This window comes from Melopsittacus undulatus, chromosome 11 (genome assembly GCF_012275295.1).
Source record: "Melopsittacus undulatus isolate bMelUnd1 chromosome 11, bMelUnd1.mat.Z, whole genome shotgun sequence".
Taxonomy (NCBI): domain Eukaryota; kingdom Metazoa; phylum Chordata; class Aves; order Psittaciformes; family Psittaculidae; genus Melopsittacus; species Melopsittacus undulatus.
In genome coordinates, this window is record NC_047537.1 from 22,548,254 (window position 1) to 22,570,498 (window position 22,245).

Below are 22,245 nucleotides of genomic sequence, written 5' to 3' on the forward strand. Positions count from 1 at the left end.
CTGTACCTTCTTCCTAAGCCCTCATTTCCCTTTCTGATGGTGATTTTAACTGCCTTCACGAGCGTGATGCAAGTGTGAACACACCAAGGATTATAAGGCCGTGATGGGAAGCGGATAAATCTGGCAGTAATAAATAGATGAGACACTGGCCTGATTTCCATAAGGTGTGGAGCACCCACACGCCTGCTGCTGTTCACATTGCCTTCAAGCTTGGTGTCCTTAAAATTAGAGGCCACTTCTGAAATCTTGATTCTTGTCTCATTTTACTGCTCCATCCTTCCCCTGCTCCTGTTCACCCTTTCCTGGCCATTCCTCATCCTTTCCCTATGGTTTTTCTCTTGGACCACATCCACCTGGGGACTTGCCATTGCTCCAGACATCCCCTGGAGATGCCCTCAGCCCCGATGAGCTTTTCATGGGATATATCCATGGGGTATGCAGTGGGATACGATGGTATCTGCTTCCCCAGATCAGAGAGAGGAGTCCACAAGGGAAGGGCCACTTGCAGAGCATATGACAAGCCATGAGGCTGTCACCTGAACTTGCAGTATCCACAGCCAGCTGGTTCCTGGCACGCACAGAGCACATGGGCTTTGCTTGGACACCTTTGGTGCCCTCTGCTGCTAGGAAGCTCTTTGGCTTGTGTTGGCTTGGCTCACCCCCGTGCGTGACAGTGACTGTGGTATGTGTTCCTTCTTGCAGATGTAAAGCCCTCTAACGTGTTGATCAATACGCAGGGGCAGGTGAAAATGTGCGATTTTGGCATTAGCGGTTACCTCGTAGACTCGGTTGCTAAAACCATGGATGCAGGATGCAAACCCTACATGGCTGTAAGTTGAGCTGCGTGTGAGGGCTGAGGAACATGAGCCTGGGCATCGGGTCATCCGAAAGGGGGAAGGATCAGCCTCTGGCATGTGGTTTGGGGACTTGTTTTGGAAGATGAATCCCTGGAGTTACTCATAAAGGGGCAGAGAGGAGAGGCAGATCTCCTGGGTCAGATCATATCTCCTGGGCACAGCTTCTTGCTGCCTTATCATCTCCCCGTGACCTTGGGGAAGGCTCTGTAATTACTCTGTGCTGCGTTCCTGCTGTTTGCCCTATGGGGACAATAGTACTTTCCATCAGGGAGGAAAAACAGTCCCTCAGACTCCTCCTGGGAGCTGCTGTTCAGGGTTCAACCTCTATGAACCACTTGCACAGGGTGAAAACAAGGGCAGGAGAACTGGGGCTTGTTGCTCCCTGTTCCCTGAGCTCCCACACCTCAATCCCTGGAGCAGGTACCATCTGCTTCTGGTGACCCATTTCACTATGGGACTAGATCTGGCCCCATCACAACCAAGCTGGTGGCATGGGCCCAGTGTGGTCCTGGTCTGCCACCCTCAGAGACCCATCTGTGGTCAGTGAGCCCTGGGTGATGGCATTGCACTGCTGCCATCCCTGCTCCTCAACCACCTTTGCCTCTGTTCACAGCCTGAAAGAATTAACCCGGAGCTGAACCAGAAGGGGTACAGCGTCAAATCTGATATCTGGAGCCTGGGGATCACAATGGTAGGGTGACCTGGAGGCTCACAGTGAAGCCAAAAGGGTTCTTTGTTGCTTGTGGGTTCATTTTCCTCCCCATACTCCCCCTTAACGCTGGTGGCATCGGTTCCCTGGGAAGGTGATGGGGTGGGAATGGGAAACAAGCTTTCCACAGGGTTGGAAGGGAGGAGGATGGAGCGCTGTCTTCGGATGCATCTGTGGGGTAACACTGGTGGGGTCAGCCCTGATGTGGTGGCGATGGGTTGCCGGGAGATGGCAGCATGGGCTAAGGTGAAGGCGCTGTCGCCTTGGAGCAGATTGGGTTTGAAAGCACAGAAAAACACTCCCAACACTTTGCAATGAGCAAAGTCCCCCTCGGGAGAGGAGGGATGGGTGGCATCTCCCACGCAGTGTTTAGGGGGAATCCATCTGCTTTCAAAGCCATCTGAAAGCACAGTTATCCCTTGAGATGTGGTGTTTGTGACTTCAAACCTGTCCCAAGCCTAACAGCGGAGTTATGGGTGTCCTCCAGCCTGTCCCTTATGGAAGAGGTTAAACAAGATGTGGTAGCCAAGTGGGGTGAGGGAACACCGTGTATCTGTGCCTGAATAACCCACCCAGGATGTGCTATTGGGGACATAGGGAATGCATGGGGAAGGAGGGTGCGATGCTGCGGGGCTGAGGCTCAGTGTATGTCCGCAGATCGAGCTGGCCATCCTGCGCTTTCCCTATGACTCCTGGGGGACACCATTCCAGCAGCTGAAGCAGGTGGTGGAGGAGCCATCCCCACAGCTCCCGGCGGACAAGTTCTCAGCGGAGTTCGTCGATTTTACCTCGCAATGGTAAAGTGCTCCCGTGGCCTACCCGGTGCTGCCCTGCGCTCCTCTGCGGGGCTGTGGGGAGGATGTGGTGCCTCCTGCATCCCTGTCCACACAGCCATCCCCTTAGGGTCAGGCATCCCCTTTTGGTCAAAACATCCTCCCCAGGGGAAGTGATGGAGCCTTCGTGTCCACACTGATCCATAAGGGACAGCCTGGGGCTTGGTGCTGGGACTTGGGTGGTGTGGGCATCGTTCCTGCTTGAGGTGGTAAGGGACAGGCCTGGAGGGGACATAGAGGACAAAGGGGTTTAGGAGTCTTTCTCAATCGATTCACCATCCTCATGGGGTGTCTGCATGGGCTGGCAGCATGAGCACTGCAGGCATGGAGGTCTGATGGACCTGTCTCATCCCACGGCTGGTGCAGTAGGACACAGAACGGCTGCATCCTCTTGCTCCCACAGGATCCACAGCTCTAAGGGCAGAGTCAGCCCCATGGTAGCCCCTGTTAGCAGCTACCAGGGCCCTCCAGCTGCTGCACTGCTTTCCATGGGACCGAGAGCTGGAAGCAGCAGGACAGTTTGGCTGCGGTGTAGGAAAAGGGCTGGATCAGATGCGTGCTGTCTGGAGGCTGCGAGCGCTGCATGGAAGCACAGGCTCTCCCAGTGCCCTCGCCGTGTGGTTCAGCAGGGATCTGGCAGCAGCCCCATGGCTCCTGACTGCTTCTCCCTCCAGCTTCCCTGGAAACCGCCTGGGAGGCGCTGCTGTTTTCCAGTGCCAAGTTGGCAGGTGGATGGGAGCTTGGCATGGTGACCGGGAGAGGACAGCACATCCACAAACACAGACATGTGAGACCGGTCCCGAGCCGCCAGCATCGGGGCACCCAGCCCCATGGCTCTGCTGCGACCCAGCAAGGGGGTTATCATCCACTCCTGCCCCACGACTCCTAAGTATGGACATGCACATTCCTTGGACGTGTCTTTGAGGTCCCAGTGATGAGCTGCACTGGGAAGTACCCCCTGTGCCCACACTGCTCCATGTCTGTGCAAGATGGGAGCTTGGAAAACCCCCTCACAAGATGCCCACTGTTTTCCAGTGAGGCCCACGCTGTGGTTCTGGACCAGTGCCTTTCCCCCGCACTGCTGGCTCTCTGCTTGTTATTGCAGAGCTGCCTGTTTGTGCCAGGCAGGCTGTTGTTCCCCACTGTTTTGCTTTTGCAAGCACAGTGTCTTGCAGCTACAGCCGTGGGCTGATTCAGGAGTAGGATATCATGATGGTTGCAGTGAGAACAGTTTGGGGAGCGTGTGGAGGTTCCTTTCCTTGCCAATCCCATCCTCCAGGATCACTGAAGATCCCTCGGCACCAGCAGAGTGGTGTGGACTTGGAAAAGTGAATTCTGGCTGCAGTTTTGTGTCATTGGAGCCTGGGAATGTCTTCTGATGCTGATCAAGGTCACATCAACTCAGTGTATCACGGCTGGCCTGCCTTAGGTCTGTGTCAGTCTCAGGTCACAGAGTGAATCACAGCCGCTGGGGCAGCAGAAGTCTGATTACCTGTAGGCACTGCAAGGAAGTTCCCTGGACAGCTGAGTCAGGATCACATCCAAATACAGCTCATCATTCCTGAAGATTTACATTGATTTCAGTAACTTGTCACCAGGTTTCCTGGTATTAGTGACCTGCAAGCAAGTGGGTTTTGTTTGCAGAGGGTCTAAATTAAGAGGATTACCCCCAGATCCTGCTTGTGGACACATCTAACCTTCAAATTCACCTTAGCATCGTGGCTTGGGCCGCTTGTGAGCTCAGAGGATGTGACACATCCCGGTCCTTCGCCTCGGCGCTATTGGCACGTATCGTTACTGGGTTCCTCTGTTCATTCACAACATGACACCAAACACGAGCCCGCTCCACACAGCAAGCAGGAAATATCTATTCAGTGTGTGTCCTCTGCTTCCTCTGGGTCCAGCAAACCCCAGCAGAGGAGCGGCTGATCACCACCGAGGTTCTCACTTTTGTTGTGCTCAGTGTGACACCTTTTCCCCATCACCGACGTGTACGTGTGTGAAGAGCTTTTCAAGTCGCTCCAAGTGTCTTTCCCCTCAATGCAGGGGCAGGAAGTGAGCAGAGATTACGTCCTGTGTTTGAAAAGCTATTTTCTGCTGGAGGGGAACCAAAATAACTCCAACCCTCCAGAGCCATCTGTTGTAGGAGAGGAGACAAGAAGGATGTCCCATGTAACCGTCCCTGCTGATAACAGCACAGTGATAAACAAACAGTGGTACACGTGCTTTGGTCACCGCTCCCATTGGAGGCTGTATCATGCCCTTAGTTGCTAGCACCCAAAACCCCCAATGGCACCTGGGCTCCAGCAGCAGGCAGTGCCTTAACTGGTACCTGTGGTGTCCCTGGGTCTCTTGTTTGACGTTGAGCTCGCTGCACTTGTGTCTATCATACAGGCCTGTGTCCAGGCTGTAGGTGTCCTCAAGCCCTAAGCTGTTCACTTAACATGCAGGCGAGTAGTTGGGCTTACTCTACAGGGACCTGAAGCCTTGCTTTTGCTATGGTATAATACTATGGCTGTGCTTAAATTGCATACTGAATGTAACACTTAATGGTTTTCTTCTTTTGTTTTGTCTCATTAAAGCTTGAAGAAGAATTCCAAAGAGCGGCCAACATACCCAGAGCTTATGGTGAGTGTGCCTGCATTAAGCAGTGTGTTGGTTCAGAGCTGAGATGGGTTACAATGAGATGCTGAAGACAGGGTTTCTAATAGTGACTGGTGATTTGGGATGCTTAGCATCTCTTTTTTCCATAACAGATGAGAGAATCATGGCACTTCAGGGGCTTGGGGGGATGACTGCAAATCAGAGATGCTCTTTGAAATCTCATTCAGGTGCTATTCCAGTCAGATCAAGGGAGAAAAATATGTTAAAGCAGTTAACAAATGTGCTAAGGGACAAGAATGAGGGTGTGCAGAATGAGTTAGTGAGGATAAAATCATCTGTGTGATGGCTTCAGACACCCAAGTGAGATGCATGCACCACGGATGCTCCATGTGGGCTGCAGGAGCTGAGCAGCCTGCTAGGCTTCACTGTTGTGGTGCCTTGGAGAGGAGACCTTTTGGATAGAGTCATTCCTGGATATTAGGGACAGAGACGAGTCTGTGACTAATAATTCCGGTTATTGAATTTCATCTGCTGCTTGGATACTGTTTGCTCTATGGACAGAGGAATAACTAAGGAAGAAGATGCTGATAAAGGCTTATGATGGGGGGAAATGTAAAGGCAGTGCAGGGCTTTGAGGTCAGATGCACTTAACTGCTGATGAGCTCCCAGCAGTGTAGACACTGGTGTACACTCAGCCAGAGTTCTGGGCTGGAGCTGGCAAGAACAGGGTCTGTGGTGAGATTGTTCTGCTGGAGATCCAAAGTTTCATGGCCTCTTTCTCTCTCCCAACTTTCTGGTATTGATCCTGGTGCTCCCAATTGCCAGCAAAAAGCAGTCAGCTTAGGAAGTCAGTGTTTCACTCCATAAGCATCTAGTCCCTACCTGATACACAGCTTGCTAAAGGCAGGAAGGTGCCTAACTGGGATTTCTAAAGATCCTGACCCAAATGCTTGCCTGTCCATATCTGCCCACCCCATCCAGTGCCACTGGGAAGATCTCCTGGGTTAAGGGTGGAAGCTGCACAGAATTCCCTCAGGCACGGGTGTCTCGTGCCCCATAACTCATAGGACATACATTATGTCATCCAAGGGGTCAGCCTTATTGCTATCCCTCTGCTCCGAGGTGTTGGGCCCTGTGTGGTGTGAAGGTGCTGGGGTTTAAGGTGCTCTCTAGCTGCAAGACACACTGGAAATCCATGTGCTTTCTGCATGTGGTTGTAAGCAATGAATAATTCCTGTGGCATTTCTTGCTGGGCCCTGTAATGCAATTAGGCTATATATAGATCTGATTTACACACAGTGTGCCCAAATACTGGTTTCAAACAAAGGGAGGCCCGAGGTTTATGGCTCCCTTTTTATTTTTTGCTCTTTTTTCATTATTATTGAATAAATACGTATATATTTTAAGCAAATTTGTGAAGTTTGCCAAATGGCCTTTTATCAAGAAGGTTCACCGGAGCAGCTCCGTCTGTTGCAGCATTAATACCCGTTGGCAAGCGCCTGCATTTCTATTGAATTAGGTTCTTGGATCACCTCTCCCGAGTATCTCAATGCTGTGGTATTTTATGGCTGACATGAATGTTGTGAGGTCCTGTGGTTGAGGGTTGCTGTTTTGTTGGGGTTTTTTTCTCCCTCCTCTCTCCCTTACGGCATTAAGTTGCGGTACTGGGTTGGACTTGTCATTTAGACCAAGGCTGCTCCCTTGCTTTCCTGTGGAATTGAGGTTTCTCATGGAAAATATGACTCTGTTCTATCTTGAGCATCAGGAAAACTGATAGGGAGGCTTAATTTCATTTTAAAACCCATTTCCCCAGGTGAAGTAGAGCATGAAACTACTGCAGGACTGCACGTTAAAGAGAGCACATTGACCTGGCACAGGGTGATCAGTGCTAAGTCCAGGCTCAGTCATTGCAAAGGGGTTGGGTTCGCTGAGAGACAGGGATGGAGGCCACCACTAACACCCATGCCATGCTTGTGGATGCTTCCAGACTGTGGTAGCTCTGCCTTGGGTGTGATTTAGCTGGGATATGGAAGCAGTGGCATCGCACTGGGGTAATAACACAGCAGGCCATTAGGGCCATCTCTATGAGAGTCAGTCAGGACACTTGAATTCCCGTGACTGTCTGACCCAGGGAGACCTTGAATTACATCTGGATCCTTGCCTCAACCCATTTCAGCTCTGTTTCCCACATAATTGTGCTTCCTATTCCTTGCTGGTGTGTCTTTGGGTCGCTTCCCAGCTGCTCAGAGCTGCCTCTTGTTATTCACTGGATAACTTTCCACTCAAGGCCACCTTGGAAAATCTCTGTTCTTTGCTCTTCGCCCTCCACTTGGCCACTGCTGTAGATGATCATTGGAATAGCCAATGCTTTGAAAAGCACTGGAAACCCCAATTTGTCCAGTCTGGAATGAAGTGAGAGGGTGAGGAACCAAACTGAGCTCCCCCAGCCTGTGTATGGGAAGCACAACATTTTGCACAGATTTGAGGTCACCTGTGAGCCCCATGGGGTCCTGGCTGCCTTTTGGTTCCCTCTGACACCCTCCTTACAAATGAATCCCATCAACTGACAGGACAACGGGTGTCCAACAGTGGTTTTGGTAATCTCAGGTGGAAGCTGAATGATCTTAGCTGATGCATGCAGCCCCTGTTAGCAGACTGTATAGCTGGTGCTAGCGGAGAGGGGCTTTGCTGTTGCTGTCAAGGGGCATTTGGTTGTGGCTTTTTATTCCTTCCATGTATTTTTCCATTTGTGCTGAAATGGAGGCAGGGTTTTCTGGCAGGATGTCTTCCATTGGTCACGATTAAGTAGTTAAACACACAGCTGCGGATGGTTTTCCAGCCGGGATGGCTTTCCTCTGTGCGGTGGTTAGGGGTAAAGTAGCCATCTCCTGCTGCGAGTACGAGCAATTGCAGGGAAGAAAAAGTCACCAGAGGGTAAATACACAGATAAAGCAGGAAGCTGACGGAAAACCCATTGCAGTCAGCCCCCCCTGCAAGGTTTTCCTTGCTCCTGATGGAGCTGGCACATGGTGCGGTGGGTAACCACCCTATTACAAGGAGCACATCTTCTCCTGGGGTACCACAGAGCTGCGAGCCAGCATGTGATGTGCTGGAGATTGAGACGATGCTTTTGAAGGCTGCAGTGTGTTCTGAAGAGTGTGATGTGCTAGAGATGAAGGCAATGCTTTTTAATACTGTCTCTTCCTTTGAAAGCAGCCCGGCCAGGCTCAGGGTTTAGAGGGAATCCATGAGGGCAGCCTTAATGAAGTGGCCCATTGAGTTCCCTCGCTTGCCTCAGCTGCAAACCATGGCAAGCCCTGTATTCGGATGCTAGTGACAACATCTTTTCCCTTGTCTAGAAGATCGTCTGAAAAGGTTTTCAGTTTGGTCCTCAGCATCATGAATAATAATGGTTTCTATTTTCCCCCTCTCTTTTCTTCCCCAGCAACATCCTTTCTTCACCCTGCACGAATCCAAAGAGACAGACGTCGCCTCTTTTGTCAAACTCATCCTGGGAGACTGAGAACTGGACTTGTACATGAATTGCCCTTCTGTGGACTGGTGGGTGCAGGGGAGGGGCGCGTGGCAGGACCTGTCATGGGAGCACCAACAGAGAGCCGCCGTGTTTCGCTGTGTGTTGTTTGTATGCTGAGAAACCCCCCCTGCCTCGCTGAAGTTTTTCAAAGGGTTCTTTGGTATCCATAGTGACATAGAAGGAGCTGGGTAGGGACGTGCATTGTAAGGAGGATGGAAACCTTCAAACAGCAAAAAACCCCAAACCCCCATGTTCAAGAGTGATTTACATATTTAATGACAGTCACAGTCCCTAACTTCCTCCTCGTCCCCTTCCCCCCCGAACCAGAATTTGCTTTGTCATGGTAATAGGTGCTATGGTAGTCATGAAGTTGTATTTAGATTTATATTTTGTCCCTTCCATTGTTTTAATATTTATGTTCAGTGCTTGATGGAATAGATTTCTCTTTTATATGAGGATGAATGCGTGGTGACGATGATGAGGAGGCCACAGCGAGCGGTAGTTGTAGGGCTTTGCTGCGGTAAAAGGTGTCAAAGGAAAGGAGAAGGAAGAGAAGTGTCTGTGTTGTGGAAAATATTTAATGTGCATCACAAAAAGAGATTATAAACAAGGATCTCAGCTACCCGAGCTGTGAGGCAGCATCACTGTAAGGGAGGGAGGCCCCCGCATCCTATGAGGTTGCTTCTTCCTGGTGCATCCCATCCATCCTTTGGTGCACTGTCAGCCTCCTGCAAAGGGAAAGCCCCTGCCCTGCATTCCACCAGCTTATCCCACTGTATGGGGCAGGTTATGAGGTGTGGACATTGCTGGGATAGTGTCTGGGACAGACACCCAGAGGAAACTAGGTTGTCAGATGAGTTGCACAAAGATGAGGAGGAGGTTTCAGTGGTTGGTCCCCACCGACCCCAGCAGCATTGCAGTGCCCTTGGGCTGGGGATAAGCTGCTTTGAGCCCAGAAGGGAGTTCCTCTCTCCTTCTCCAGATGAGAAGGGATAACATTATGCACAGCATAACATCCATGAAAAACAGTGTGTCTCTGTGTGAGTTTCCAGGGCTCTCACACCCCATCAGCAACAACCCCTCTGTGCTTGCCCACAGGCTTTGGGGGTGCCACTGAGCTCCCCATGAGCCTGTGCTGGCCCATGGCTTGGGCCATGTCCAGCTCTGGTTGGGATGCTGAAGGCAGCCAGGAGCTGCAGCATGGGCTGCAGGTGTCCTCCATAGAGCTGCAGCCTGGAGACCACGCAGGGAAACCACAGCCCACTCTATGCTGTTGTCCAGGTCCTCAGAGAAGGGCTGTTAGCATGGGCAGGAGCATGGGGACTGTTGGGGTGGGAGGGGAGGATGGCAGATCACGCTGCTTTAGGTACCACAGTCACTGTCAAGGGAAAGGGGGGACCATGCACAAGGTGTTGCTGAGTTTGGAGCAAGGCCACTGGCTCCAGATTAACGGATTGACTGAGCCAAACCTGCATAGCTGCCTCACTCAGCCATGAGGACCTTTGCCTTTGCTCATGGCTCTTTCCCTCGGCCCATGAAGGACAGTGCCTGTGTGTGTGTGGCTGCACTGGAGCGTGCACATGTGCCTCATGCCCCTCCACATGGTTTTCTTCCCCATCCATCGCTTTGGCACATCTCTCAGAGTCAAATCCCAACTCAAAGCATGGCTTGCTCTGCAGTATTTACACTGTGCAGGATGCAGTGCAGCCTGGGATCCAGCCCTTTCTTTCCCAGTTTAGTGGCTCCAGTCTCTGTTGGTGCACACTGGGCTTCTGTAATAGTCTGAGCATCTGTTTTGTAAGCCTTAGAAGGGATGACGGGGAGGGCAGTATGTAGAGCAGGAGCTTCTGGACAGTGGAACCTCTTGTGCTAGGGGCATATCGACCACTTTGAAGAGGTGCACACAGACAGCACAGCCAGGGCTGGCAGTGCCCACAGAGAGAGCCCTAAAACAGTCCAGCTCAGCCCTGGGTCTGGCACTGAAGGATGCATGGGAGCATTGCTGATGGGGATTTCTGGATCCTCATGCCCTGCAGCTGCAGAGCAGGGTGGCTTGAGGAGGAATGCAGGAATCAGAGTGCAGGGATTTCCTTGCTGCAGAGAGCTCAGGGGTCGTGCAGGCTCTGGGGAAGAGGTTCCCCTTCATCAGCCTCATGCCATGAGCCTGCCTGGCCCTCGGTAACGATAAGCTCCATGTTCCACTTCATGTCGAGGGGAACCTTTCAGGTCACATTTGTGGTGGGTGAAACCCAAGGATGTTTTACTTCGCAGTGTAATTTCCAGAGGCCTCGCATGGCTCATGATCTGCCCTCTCATATTCCATGGGGTATGTGTGTGTGTTTGCTCTCTCGCTTTCTCAGAGAGCTGTTTTGATTGATTGTCCTCAGCTGCAGCTAAAAGTCCAGCCAGGCAGTTTATGGAGTTGGTTCCAGCATCAATTCTTGCTTTGAAAAACATGACATTTAAAACCACCCTTTGGTTTTCCTACATATGGATCTGATGCTTTTGTTGAAGACTGTTTTTGCCGCTTTCCTCCTGGAGTATAAGTCTCATTTGGACACCGCATCTCCTTGACCTCAGAGCACCTTTATTTCAGTGCCATTGTAATTGACAGGTTGAATTTATGAGATGCTGTCAAAGTTCAGTATTAATAGCAGACATTAATGTCACCAACGTTTTCCAATAGAAAATTAATGTCAGTGTTGTCTGCAGCTAAGTAACCCTCTAAAACGACTCCTGCATGCCTCGACACTACATACTGAATGCTTTCTTTTATGCTTCTTGCTCTTTCAGTGCTTGGGCCGTCTAATCCCTTTGTTTTAATGACATTACAATAGGGCACGCTACAAATCACTTCTGTTCCCTCCTGGTTCTCCGTGACTTTGTTCCTTTGAATCCCTATGAGCAGTGTGAATGAGAACAGTGATCACCTCTGCGGAAGGTAGTTATGGCAGGAGAGAAGTGCAGAGATTGCTGGTCTGTCCCTGCATCCTTCGTGGCACATGTGGACACAAAGCTTGGCCTGACCCAGGGTATGCTTAGAGAGAAGCCTGAGTTGGTGGCCCTGGCATAGGGAGGAGAGGCAGGGACTCCTGTGTGCCTAAAAGCCCTGAAGACATGCTGGCCTACAAGATGCAAATCAGACTCTCTTCTCTTGCATTTGATTGTAACCTCTGTGAAGATGAAAAGCCTTTGGCTGATGCTCAGGACTTTGGCTGTAACATGAGCGCAGGGTTGCATAGGACAGGCATGTTTCTGGGACATGAAGCCTTTCCCAACAGCAATGCCCCCTGAACAGCCAAGGTGTTGAGACTTAAAGCTGTTCTTCAGAAACCTCTTTTGGTTCTGGACACCACAAGTCTGTGTATTAGATTGTCCTGAATGGGGATGTTTTAATCTGCAGAAGAAGCAGGTCTCATGCCATAAACCTGAAACAAGCCAAAAATGCACCAGGGAGCAGAGAGGAGAGAAAAGCTGCTCGAAGCTGTGCCCTGGACATGGATGAATTCCAATGAGCCATTTGCAAGGCAGGGAGGACCTCTCTGCTCTGCCCCAAGCAGTGGTGCTTGGGCTGCATGAAGGATGCTCAGCCCATCCATATGGCAGGCAGTGGGGGACCATCCGGACATGAGGTTCATTCTTTCTTCCTTCACCATACAGCTCTTGATGCTCCTGCAACCTCCTGATGCCTTTCCTAGAGCTCCTGAAGTGTCACTGGGAGGAAAGCTGTTTTCTGGGTCCCCAAGAGCCCACCAGAAAGAGGAGTTGGAGGTTATTTGCCAGTTACTGTTCCAAACACCAGGTCTGTGCTGCTGTAGTGGGTGAAATGCCCATCTTTCCTGAAGGTTCTCCAGGTGTACAGAACTTTACACAGGTATCTATGTACTGTAATTCCAGGTTTACTGGCAAGGGAGGAGGCATTTCCGGCTTGGCAAAGAGGTGGGAATGCCATTTCTGGAGGCCGCTGGCCTCCCCTGTGTGATGGAGGATGCAGTTGGTGGGTCACTACTTGAATAAAGCACACCTTCATTGGGATTTCTCCATGCTTGCTGCAAGCTAAGGATGTACCTGCACATCTCCCTCCTTTCCTAGGCAGTTTGGAAGAGGAAACCCTCTTTGGTCAAGACAGCATTGCTTTGGTGGCTGGTCTGATGTAGTTCAGACAAGGTTCCCACCAGCTCCCTTGTTTAATAGGCCTCTTCTTTATTAGAAACAAACCCCAAACTCCTCTCTCAGAAAAGCCAGCCAAGATGCTCTATTTCTTTCCCCCTCTTCCATCTTGTTCCTCTTAGAGCATCTCTGGGAGCCCTCCTTGGTGCTTTCACTCTTTCACATGCCAAAGATTGCTACATTCCTCTTTGTTACACTCCTGCCAAACCAGATCTTATAGTCTTGCCTCAAAAATCATCCACTTCCCTGCTCCTTGGGGTTCCTTTTGTTGCTGTTGCTTTTTCATTGAATTTCCTCATGTTTATTGACATGTCTATTGTTGAGCTTCCTGGACACATGCAGCTCTCTTTTTCGGATACAGAGAAAGACAAATAGTTGCCTTCACTGGTGTGCCCCTGCTGTTGGGGAAATACTGTTAGTGATATGATTCCTACAGATGGGGATGGGTCTCATTTAGAGCTAGGGTCATGGAGGGTGTAAACTGGCATTGCTCCATTGGCTTGGCTGGAATAAAGCCAGTTTTGTCCAGCTGAGAATCTGTCCTTAATGTCTAAACAGTTATTACACACTAATAAAGATTAATGATTGTAAATCCCCGCGGATTATACATAAAATGGCAAGTTTTACTCATTAATCTTTATTGCCATATTATAGCTGTTTATGTTAGAGGAGTCGTCCCTCTCTGTTCTGAACATGCACTTAGGAGCTAGGGGCTGAGTGTGGAGGGGGGACGAAGGGTGGACAAAACAGACCAGATGTCCACGTGTTGTACAGCCTGTGTCCTCCCCCCAGGTTGGTTGTTCCCTTGAAAGCCCTTCCCCAGCAGCAGAGGATGCATCGCAGAGCTTTGTCTGCTCCGCTGGCCTCTGCCTGAGCTATGGAATCCAGATTGTTCCCGGTGAGAAGGGATCGGATCTCCTAATTAATATTTCAGCTCAGCTTTTACTGGAGCAGATGGATAATATAGAATTTGACGTGCGCTCTGGCAGGCCAGAGCTCTGCAGTGCAGTGGGATTCACTCTCCTGGACTGGGGCTTTGGAAGAGATGCTCTCTGTGTGGTTGGTGGCTGTGTTGCAGGTTGAAAGGATGCTGCTCCTTCACGCTGTTGAAGCAGTTGTATTTGTTAATGAGAGGGTCAGGAAAAGCCCAGTTGAATCTCAGCTCTTATGTGCTTGCAGATGCATAGAGACACAGTGGGGAGCTGGTGGTGCCAGGGGTCTGGACATAAAGATCCCTGTGCTGTATAAACTGTAGTAAACTGCAAGGGTGGGTTTAGTGGCACAGGGACAGAATGAGCCCTCTGACAGGCAACTGGTGTCAGCTCACTCTGCCAGGGAAGTTCTGGAGTTGGGAAGGCTGGAGCAGGACGAGAGGGCAGAAGAGACAGCCAAAGACTCGATGGATTGATATTCTTGCCATGTGCTCCTTGAGACACAGATCTGTAGGTGATGGCTTTGCTCACCAGTCCCAGATTACTGCTGCATCCCCACTTCCAGCAAGAGAAACACAACCTAAACCCCAAAAGAAACCCACAGGGACAAGCTACAAGTGAACTGATGCTTGTTGCCTGCTGCATGGCTTGTGCATTGCTGCTTCCCCTCATCAGTGGGAGTCAGAGGTCTGACTTAAACAATGGGGAAAGCATGGGAAAGGCCTCCATAGAGGAGACAGAAGAAGGTAAACATTTTAAGGTGGTCTGTAACTAGTTTAATGGTGGAAATACCTAATTTACAGGCTACAGGGATAAATGAATTCTTCAGGGGTCTATCCAGCTGGCAGTGCCATTCCACAGGGAGCAATTCCGGCTGTGTGACATTTATTGCATGGCCTCCTTTAGTGCACCCCTGGGTTGCTAGAAAGCTCTTCACCTCCATTGACACCTTATGTCTCAGTCACCTTTATGTTCTTGTGTTTTATGTCTGATTTTACTAGCAGCCTTTATTCTAGGCGGTTGGTCCAAGTGAAGGCAAGGGAAAGGGGCCTCCAGCCAGCTCCGCAGAGCACTTTGGGATACGAAGGAGCTGCTTGTCTGTTATCCAGTGCCTGCTTAATGGGAAGCCAGGGACGAGCTGTCCTGCAGGTATCCAAGCGAGAGCCTCTCCTTTCTATACTGCATTAAAATCCCTTTCTGGAAGTGGAGCAGCTCTGGATTTGCAGCCAGGCTGAAGGACAGGCTGCATTCTCTTCCTCGAAAGGCTCTTAGCTTTCCCTACGATGGGGCAGAAGTCCAGCGGCTGTGAGGTGCTGCGAGGATAAGCTGGGAAAAGCTTGGAAGCATCATAAGCACTCTGGAAATAGGGATGGAAATCGCAAAAGATCAGACGTCGTTCGGCAACTTCCAAAGCCAGACCTGAAAACGCTTCCTAGAAGTTTATTTCAGGGTATTTTTGGGCTGTGACTTTGCTTTTGGGCCTAACTAAATCCAGGAAACTGGGAATAGTGTAATTTGTGAATAAAGAGGGAAAATGCACCCCAAGTATTACTGGATTAATGAGGAAAGTTCCTGTTTGGTTTCTCTTACAGGAATTGTTCAGGCCAGCTCAGGGTTGATCCTAATTCAGTCTGGTTTTACCCCAGATAATTACTCTTCTGTAGGAAATAAAGAGATCAGACCATGGTCTTTCCAGAACTGCGACCTGCCACACAAGGGCATGCACCAAACTGTGCCAGAAGGTGGATGGAGATAAGTGCTGCAGTAAGAAACAGCCAACATCTGATGGCTGGAGAGAGCAGTCTGGCAGCGAGTGTGGCCAGGGCCTCCAAAAACATAGGTAAAGACAATACCCCAGGGTTTGTGTGATGGAGATATCAGTCTGCCACGTCTGGGGTTTTTCCCCCCTCTATAAAGAACATTCAGACGTCTCAGAGTGTCCTGGAACAGTATCTGAAAGCCTTTGGTATTCCTCAGCTCAGATGTATGGATTCTTTCAGGATGGATACTGTGAAAAGTCAGGAAAAGCCAGGTGTCCTTGATTTATGCAGCTGGAGTGAAGAGACACAGATTAAGTGCCTCCTAAGAGCCAAAAAGGTGTGTTTAGAGATGAATTACAGTCGCCGTCATAGCTGTGAAGTCAGGATCTCATTCTCACATATACAGGTGCAGCTGCAGAGCTCTCCGTCCACATTTAGCCCAGATATAGTTGTACGTCTGGCATGAGTATCTAATATGGGCCAAAATAGCTAATGTGGGCCTAAATATCTAATATGAGCCTAAATATCTAATATGAGCCTAAATATCTAATATGAGCCTAAATATCTAATACAGGCCATGCCGTTTGGTAGCCTTCTGGCTCTACAGGCAGTGAAAAGCCTGGTTCAGAACACAGTATCACTGCTCCAAACCTTTCCTCTATAATGTATGTCTGAAGTGCATTTCCAGAGCTCTGCCACTGTTCTGTTTCCCCCATGTGAAGCAAGTGGCACAGTTGTCACCGTGCCAGTGGGGCTGCTGGAAATAGTCACAACAGACGCAATGGTTGGAATTTCCCATTGATTTTTTAATAGCAGGATATTGGGAGTCAGCAGCTAAATGTAGTTCTGTGCAGACTGGAAATGTGTTGGAGTGAAACTTGTCATTTCTCATGGAAAAAGAAACGTCTGCCTAAAAATATCAGAAATCCTCAGTTTCAGGAATTGCTGTTTTATTGGCAAAGATCCCTGTTTAGCATCAAAATACATGAAATCTCTGGAGCATCTCCCTTTGAAGGTGTGAAATCTGGTTTCTCTTGAGAGGGTGGTAAATTAGGAACGGGGTGTTTCTGCACTCTGTCAGCTAGAAATAATGGAAAAGATGGGAAAGGAACCACTTCCCAGTGGTCTGCTGCTCTTAAAGAGGACACAGGCAAAGCACCCATGGCTTTGGATACGTTGGAAAGGTTTTCCAACCTGCTGTAGTGCAAGTCCTTGTTTTACTTTAGTTTTAGGGCTTTTTTACAGTAACATCATTTGTTTTATAACTGTGAAAGTCTCTGTTTTTCCTTACACGTGGAAGGCTGATTATGCCTTCTTCTGTTCCAATTACTTATTGATCCATTTCTGGTACTCTCTAAGGTGTGCTGAAGGTTTCTCCCAGCCTGCCCTTGAGCCATATGGAATCACTGTATTGTCTCCTCTAACAGCTGGGGTGGTGAATGGCAGTAGATGGCTAATTCTTATTTTAAATCATATTTATAGCAATTTAGATGGGTTTTTAGTGACCTGATTTGCTCTAGAATTAGGGATGAGGAATCCTTTTAAAAACTGTGGCTTCAAGTTTTCCTTTTAAGCATCTTGGAGGCTTCTGAATGACCCTCCTTGCCCTTGTTTTTAATAGGAAAAGCATCAGTTGGGTTGTAATTGTTCCTTCAGGGGGGGTTGAGTAGCATCAGGGTTCAATTTAAGTGATGAAAATGCTCTGTGTCACAAGACCATTACCCAAAAGTGCATCAGAATGCTGAGAAAACAGTAATTTCCCACCTGAAAAGTTAAGTCTGGGTTATGATGAGCTCGGTTTGTCCAAGTCTCATGCCAGGCTTTTCTGTATCAAATTTGCATGGAGCTTTCCTCTATCCCTTGAACAGTGAGACATGGGTTACCAGGATTGCTTTGAAGCAGGGCTGAGGGCTACCCAGGCACCCTCTGACCACATCTGCTTTGGATATGAAGGGCACGAGTCCTACACAAATGATGAGCAACTAATGAATGGTTTCTTCTTGCTCTGTAAGAGATATTGAGGTGAAATCCTGTACGCGTGACCTGTGTGAGACAAGCAGGGTTGGAGCTCAAAACCATCAGCTTGTTGTCCTTTTTCTCCTCTTTGCAAAGGTGCCTTGCTGCTCTGCTGCTTCAAAAGCCTTTCTGACAAAGAATCAGAGCGTTATAGAATCATTTAGGTTGGAAAAGACCTCTAAGATCATCACCCAGCACTGCCAAGCCCACCACTAACCCATGTCCCCAAGTGCCACATCTACACGTCTTTTAAACACCCCCAGGGATGGTGACTCAACCACTTTCCTGGGCAGCCTGGCTGCTGTGGTGCATCTGTTTTCAAGCAGCTTGCATTGGGTTTCTGGTTTGTTTTTTCTTCCCCCTATGTATAAGAAACGTTGGGTAGCAGAATGTGGAATTCATTAGGAGTTCATAAAGCAGGGACCTCAGAAGGATGTGGGTATAAATGCTTTTCAGGCATCTGAGGTGAACTTTAGATGGAGCTTTGGCCCTCGTTTGCTTTCTGCTTTTCAAAACCCATTTATGAGAAAGTGGAGCTGTCAAAGCCATGCATGAACTTTGCCTTCTTGCAAATAACTCGTCTCAAAGTAAGTTGTCAAAATGCACAAGAAACTTGTCTCGAAGCAAATCCAGTAGCTCTACAAAGCTGGAAACGTGTGTGCATTAGTGTGTATGCATGTGTGTGTGTGTGCACGTGCTGTGCATGGGTGGGTGCAGCGAGTCTACCATTTTGGAGATGTAAAACACACAAAGCAAGTGTTTTCATAAGAAAAAGGCAATGTAAGATGTTTATTTCTTGGCACAAGGACATCAGACCACATCTCCCATCCTTCTTTTAATTGCTTCGTGTTTGTTTTTGTTGTCTTAAGTCTTTGCTGGCCTGTTTCCTCTCTTGCTACTTAGCAGCCTGTAACCTCACACAACCCCTCTGGCAGCGAGGGAGCGCATGGCACTGGGAAGCTCACCGGGAAGAGCACTGGTGTTCACATCCATGGGAGGAACCGAAGAGGGAGCATTAGGGTAAAAGGCAGCACAATGCAATGTGAGCATTCTCCAGTTCTTAGCCTTGTTGAGGAAGCTTTGTCCTCATCAGAATCAAAGCTGCCCACAGCCTAAGCAAGACCCAAAGTCATAGCTTTGATGGATTGGTCCAGAAATAGCTTTGGGGAAGACTCTCCCTGCCTTGACTGGTTCTTGTGAGCATGTACTAGTGGTATATTGAAAGAAATGAGGTGCTGTCACCTCTATGAGATGGCACCCACGTTCTCATCAGTGCTGGTTAAGGTCCCCATAGGCTTTGCCCAGGGTTTTAGCAGTGCAAAGCCAGTGGCCAAAAGGCAGCACTGCCCATGCATGAGCATGGCTCTGTGCTCCTATTCCTGTCTGCAGCAGGGTGAAATTCCATCAATCAGATGTTACAAAGCTCACAGGGTCCTCCATGCACTCCAGAGCACCTCAGTGGTCTCCCAGCTGCCCACCCATATAGCTTTGCATCCGCCCTGTCTGAAACCCTTCTCATAACCTGTATTGTCTTAATTCATCTCAGAGCCGTTCCTCATACCATGAAGATGATAGATAGTAGGAGACTGACAAGTAAAACCACGTGAGTGACATTAGATAGGCTCTTATTTAATGTTGTGTTAATGACATGCTTTTAGGACCCGTGTTGTACTGGATTAAGGATACCGGTGGAACAACAGAACTGGTATTCTTTAACCCCCGACTGCCCCACATCCTTCCCCTCCACCCTCTTCATTTGAATGAAGAGATTAGATTGGGAGAACACATTCAACTTGAAACAAAGCCCCAAATCATGCTGATGGAATAGGTTACCTGTACTATGCTTCAGTTGTATTTCTCAGGACATGCAAAGGTTTATCAGTGCTGCTGAGAGAAGGGGACAGTACACCTTTTGGAAACTTCAACCACTGTAACCGTTTTCCAGATGTGCGTGTGTGTGTGTGTGTGTGTTTAAACTCAGCACTGTGTGTGCGTGTGTTCTGCTGGATATTGTGTGCATCTATGAAACGCTTCAAACAACTGCCTGGAAGTCAAAACCAACCACCTCTTTCCAGTCATATGTTTGCCGTGACTTTTCATAACCACACTTGAACTAGTGGTCTTGGATTAAGTATTCAAAGAGCAGGGCATCTTTATAGCGATGGTATGTCAGTCAAAATAAGGAAAATGTACACAAAAATAAATAAATGAATTTAAAAGTAATGTGCTCTCAGCCTATGTGTGTTTAACCAATGGAGGTACAGCCGGTTGTTGGGGATGCGCTTAGTGCTGCTCTCGCTGGTCATACAGAAGGTTTTCAAGGCTCATCTTACCCATAGCAGCTCATCGAATGGTGGTGAAAGCTCAGGAATACTTAAGCTGCTCCACAGAAGTAATTGTCGGTCTTTGTGCCGTTGGGTTTAGTTACTGCACTTTGGTGAGGGCAGACTCAGCCACATCGAAGCACCAGCTCCTGCATGGCTCTGGCAGGGCACTGGGGTGACCAGAGCCATTGGGTTCCTTCTCCCCTCCCCATGCATTCCAGCATGGATGTGGGGCTGTAAGGGTACACAGGGTCCATGCACAGCATCACCTCAGGGTGCAGGACTGACACCAACATATCCCATTGGGACTGGAAGCACCTGGATCACTCAGCACCTTGCAATGATATGGCCAAAGTGAGCCAGTGGGGTTTGTGCAGCCATCAGCCCCTGAGCAATCAGGCTAGAAAACAGATGTGCTGCTTCTCTCTGTCTTTCCCGTGGTCCTGGATCCAACCCTGGATTCCGCTGCCAGCCCCATCACTATTATCTGCAATTAAGCCTTGCATTTCTTTAGAGGTTATCTATTAGGTTGTGCATTTGTCATGATGCAAAGCCAATTTTCACCCTTAATTTATTAGGCTCAGTCAGATACCATTTTGCTGGAGTAAAGCACGCCTGGTTGGGGTCATACTGAAACATGAATCGCTGTTTCCCTCTTTCTCATGTAAATAAAATTACACTTCCATTTACCTTAGAATTGCCGAAAACAATATATCAGCTCCCTCTGCTGAAAAGCACAAGTTGCAGAGCAGATGCACTAAGGGATGGACTAAACAAGAATAGCCCCTTAATATAATAACCTCTAAAGGCACAGGAGAGGAATGGATGTTTGTGGCACACAGAAGGGCAGTGGCTGGAGGTGAAGGCTTTCAGATTGCAGGGGAATGTTACCCAGCATCAGCAATGGGAATGCCAGTGATAGGGAGGTTGCCATAAAAACGTCTGTAAAGAGCTGCAAGAGGCACATCACCATTTCTGGGAACCCTAAGCAAAACAGCTGCCCAAGTTTTATCTGCACCATGGGGTGCCTGTGTGAGTGCATGTGTGTTCTGTTTGAAAGCAGGGAATTAAGAGCCATGCTTTCATTTGATCAAATCAAATTACCCTTGTATGTTCAGAATGCTTATGCATTGGTAATTTTTATATGAGGGCTTTATCTCCCTGTAATCAATTCCAAATACAAACCTATTTTTATCACTGAAATGCAGCCGTAATTTAGGAGATGCAGACGGAACACACACGAGATGCCAAAAGCAATTGTGCGGAGCCTCTTTTGTTGGCATCTCCAATGCGCTGGTCCCTGCCTTCAGCCTTCCACCAGCTTTAAAAGCCCCAGATTTAACAGTTGAACAGAGGGGTAAGAGGACTGAAGCAGTTGCCAACCCCCAGAACAGTCAGGAGGTTCATGTGCACCTCTGGGGTAGAGTTAGATTGAGCGTGGCACAGCAATGTAAACTGTGCTGAGCTTTGTAATGTAATTACTTTAGTTAGTGAAATGGCAGAGCTTGTTCCCTCTGTCTCCCTGCCTGCTGTATAGAGTTTCATGTGATCTTCAGGTCCTTTCCAATCCTAACTATTCGATGATTCTATGTGTGCAGAAAATGAGACAGTGAAATAACACCCTGCGTTATCACCACTCACTTCACACTGCAATGAGGAAGAGGGGAAGTTGAGGTTCTTACAGGCAAATAGGATCTCCAGTCCTGCATAAGACAGCATTTAAACAGGTCCAGTCTGAAGCTTATCTTTTATATGGTCCTTCTTCAAGCTACTTTCCCACACTGGAAGCGATGTGTAGGATTGTAGAGCAATCCTCTGGCATAACAAGTAGCACTCAGAAAGAAATATCCCTGTCCTTGTTTCCTGTATCTGTGGTGATTGTTGAAATGGGAAAGAGATAATAAGGAGAAATCAAATGCTAAGGGATAAATAATTTGCAGTCATTAGAGATTATAGAATGGGAGAGAGGTGCATTTCACAACTCTTCTTGCTAAAGATAGCCTTGAATATCTCAAACCCAACTTTGACTTCTGACTTCTATTGGGACACCCTTTGGCCTGACAAGTTTTCCTCTTACCTCTCCATGGCCACATTGTTCAGGAATATGGCTCCAGGATCTGGGGGAACTGAAGGGTTTTCTTTCAGGGCACACACAGTACCTGTTCACATAACAGCTCCGGCTCTGCAGGTTGGCTTCACTGTTGTGTGATTCCCTTGTGGCTGTGACAAGGCACAGGAAACTCGGCAATTAGGTTTGATAAAATAGGCATGGATAAGAGCATCTGAGGTGACACACACTCTTCTTTGCAATGAGCTTCTCTGCATCATGAAAAACACTATCATAGTTAGCCCAGTCACAGCAGCACAATGCTCCCCTCCTTGGTCTTCTCTTTCCTCCTCTCATTTAGGATCCCTGCTGTGTGCGCAGCAGTATTTGCTTCCAAAATGCTAATATGCCTAATGAAGCACTCCAAAACCCCAATCCCAATTTCCATGCCGGCCCAG

The 22,245-nt window shown here is 48.8% G+C and overlaps 1 protein-coding gene across 2 annotated transcripts in view; it reads left to right on the plus strand.

Annotated features, from left to right (window-relative positions):
- Positions 1–22,245, plus strand: part of MAP2K6 (mitogen-activated protein kinase kinase 6) — a 54,231-nt gene that overhangs the window by 29,917 nt on the left and 2,069 nt on the right. The window contains exons 8-12 of one of the 2 annotated variants that reach the window (XM_013128306.3): positions 703–830; positions 1,471–1,548; positions 2,224–2,363; positions 4,982–5,027; positions 8,449–8,973. In XM_013128306.3, coding sequence (XP_012983760.2) covers positions 703–830; positions 1,471–1,548; positions 2,224–2,363; positions 4,982–5,027; positions 8,449–8,526 — 470 coding nt within the window. In that variant the 3' untranslated portion in view covers positions 8,527–8,973. Of the gene's footprint in view, positions 1–702; positions 831–1,470; positions 1,549–2,223; positions 2,364–4,981; positions 5,028–8,448; positions 8,974–22,245 lie in introns of those variants that run through there. The other variant, XM_034067504.1, reaches the window with a different exon arrangement.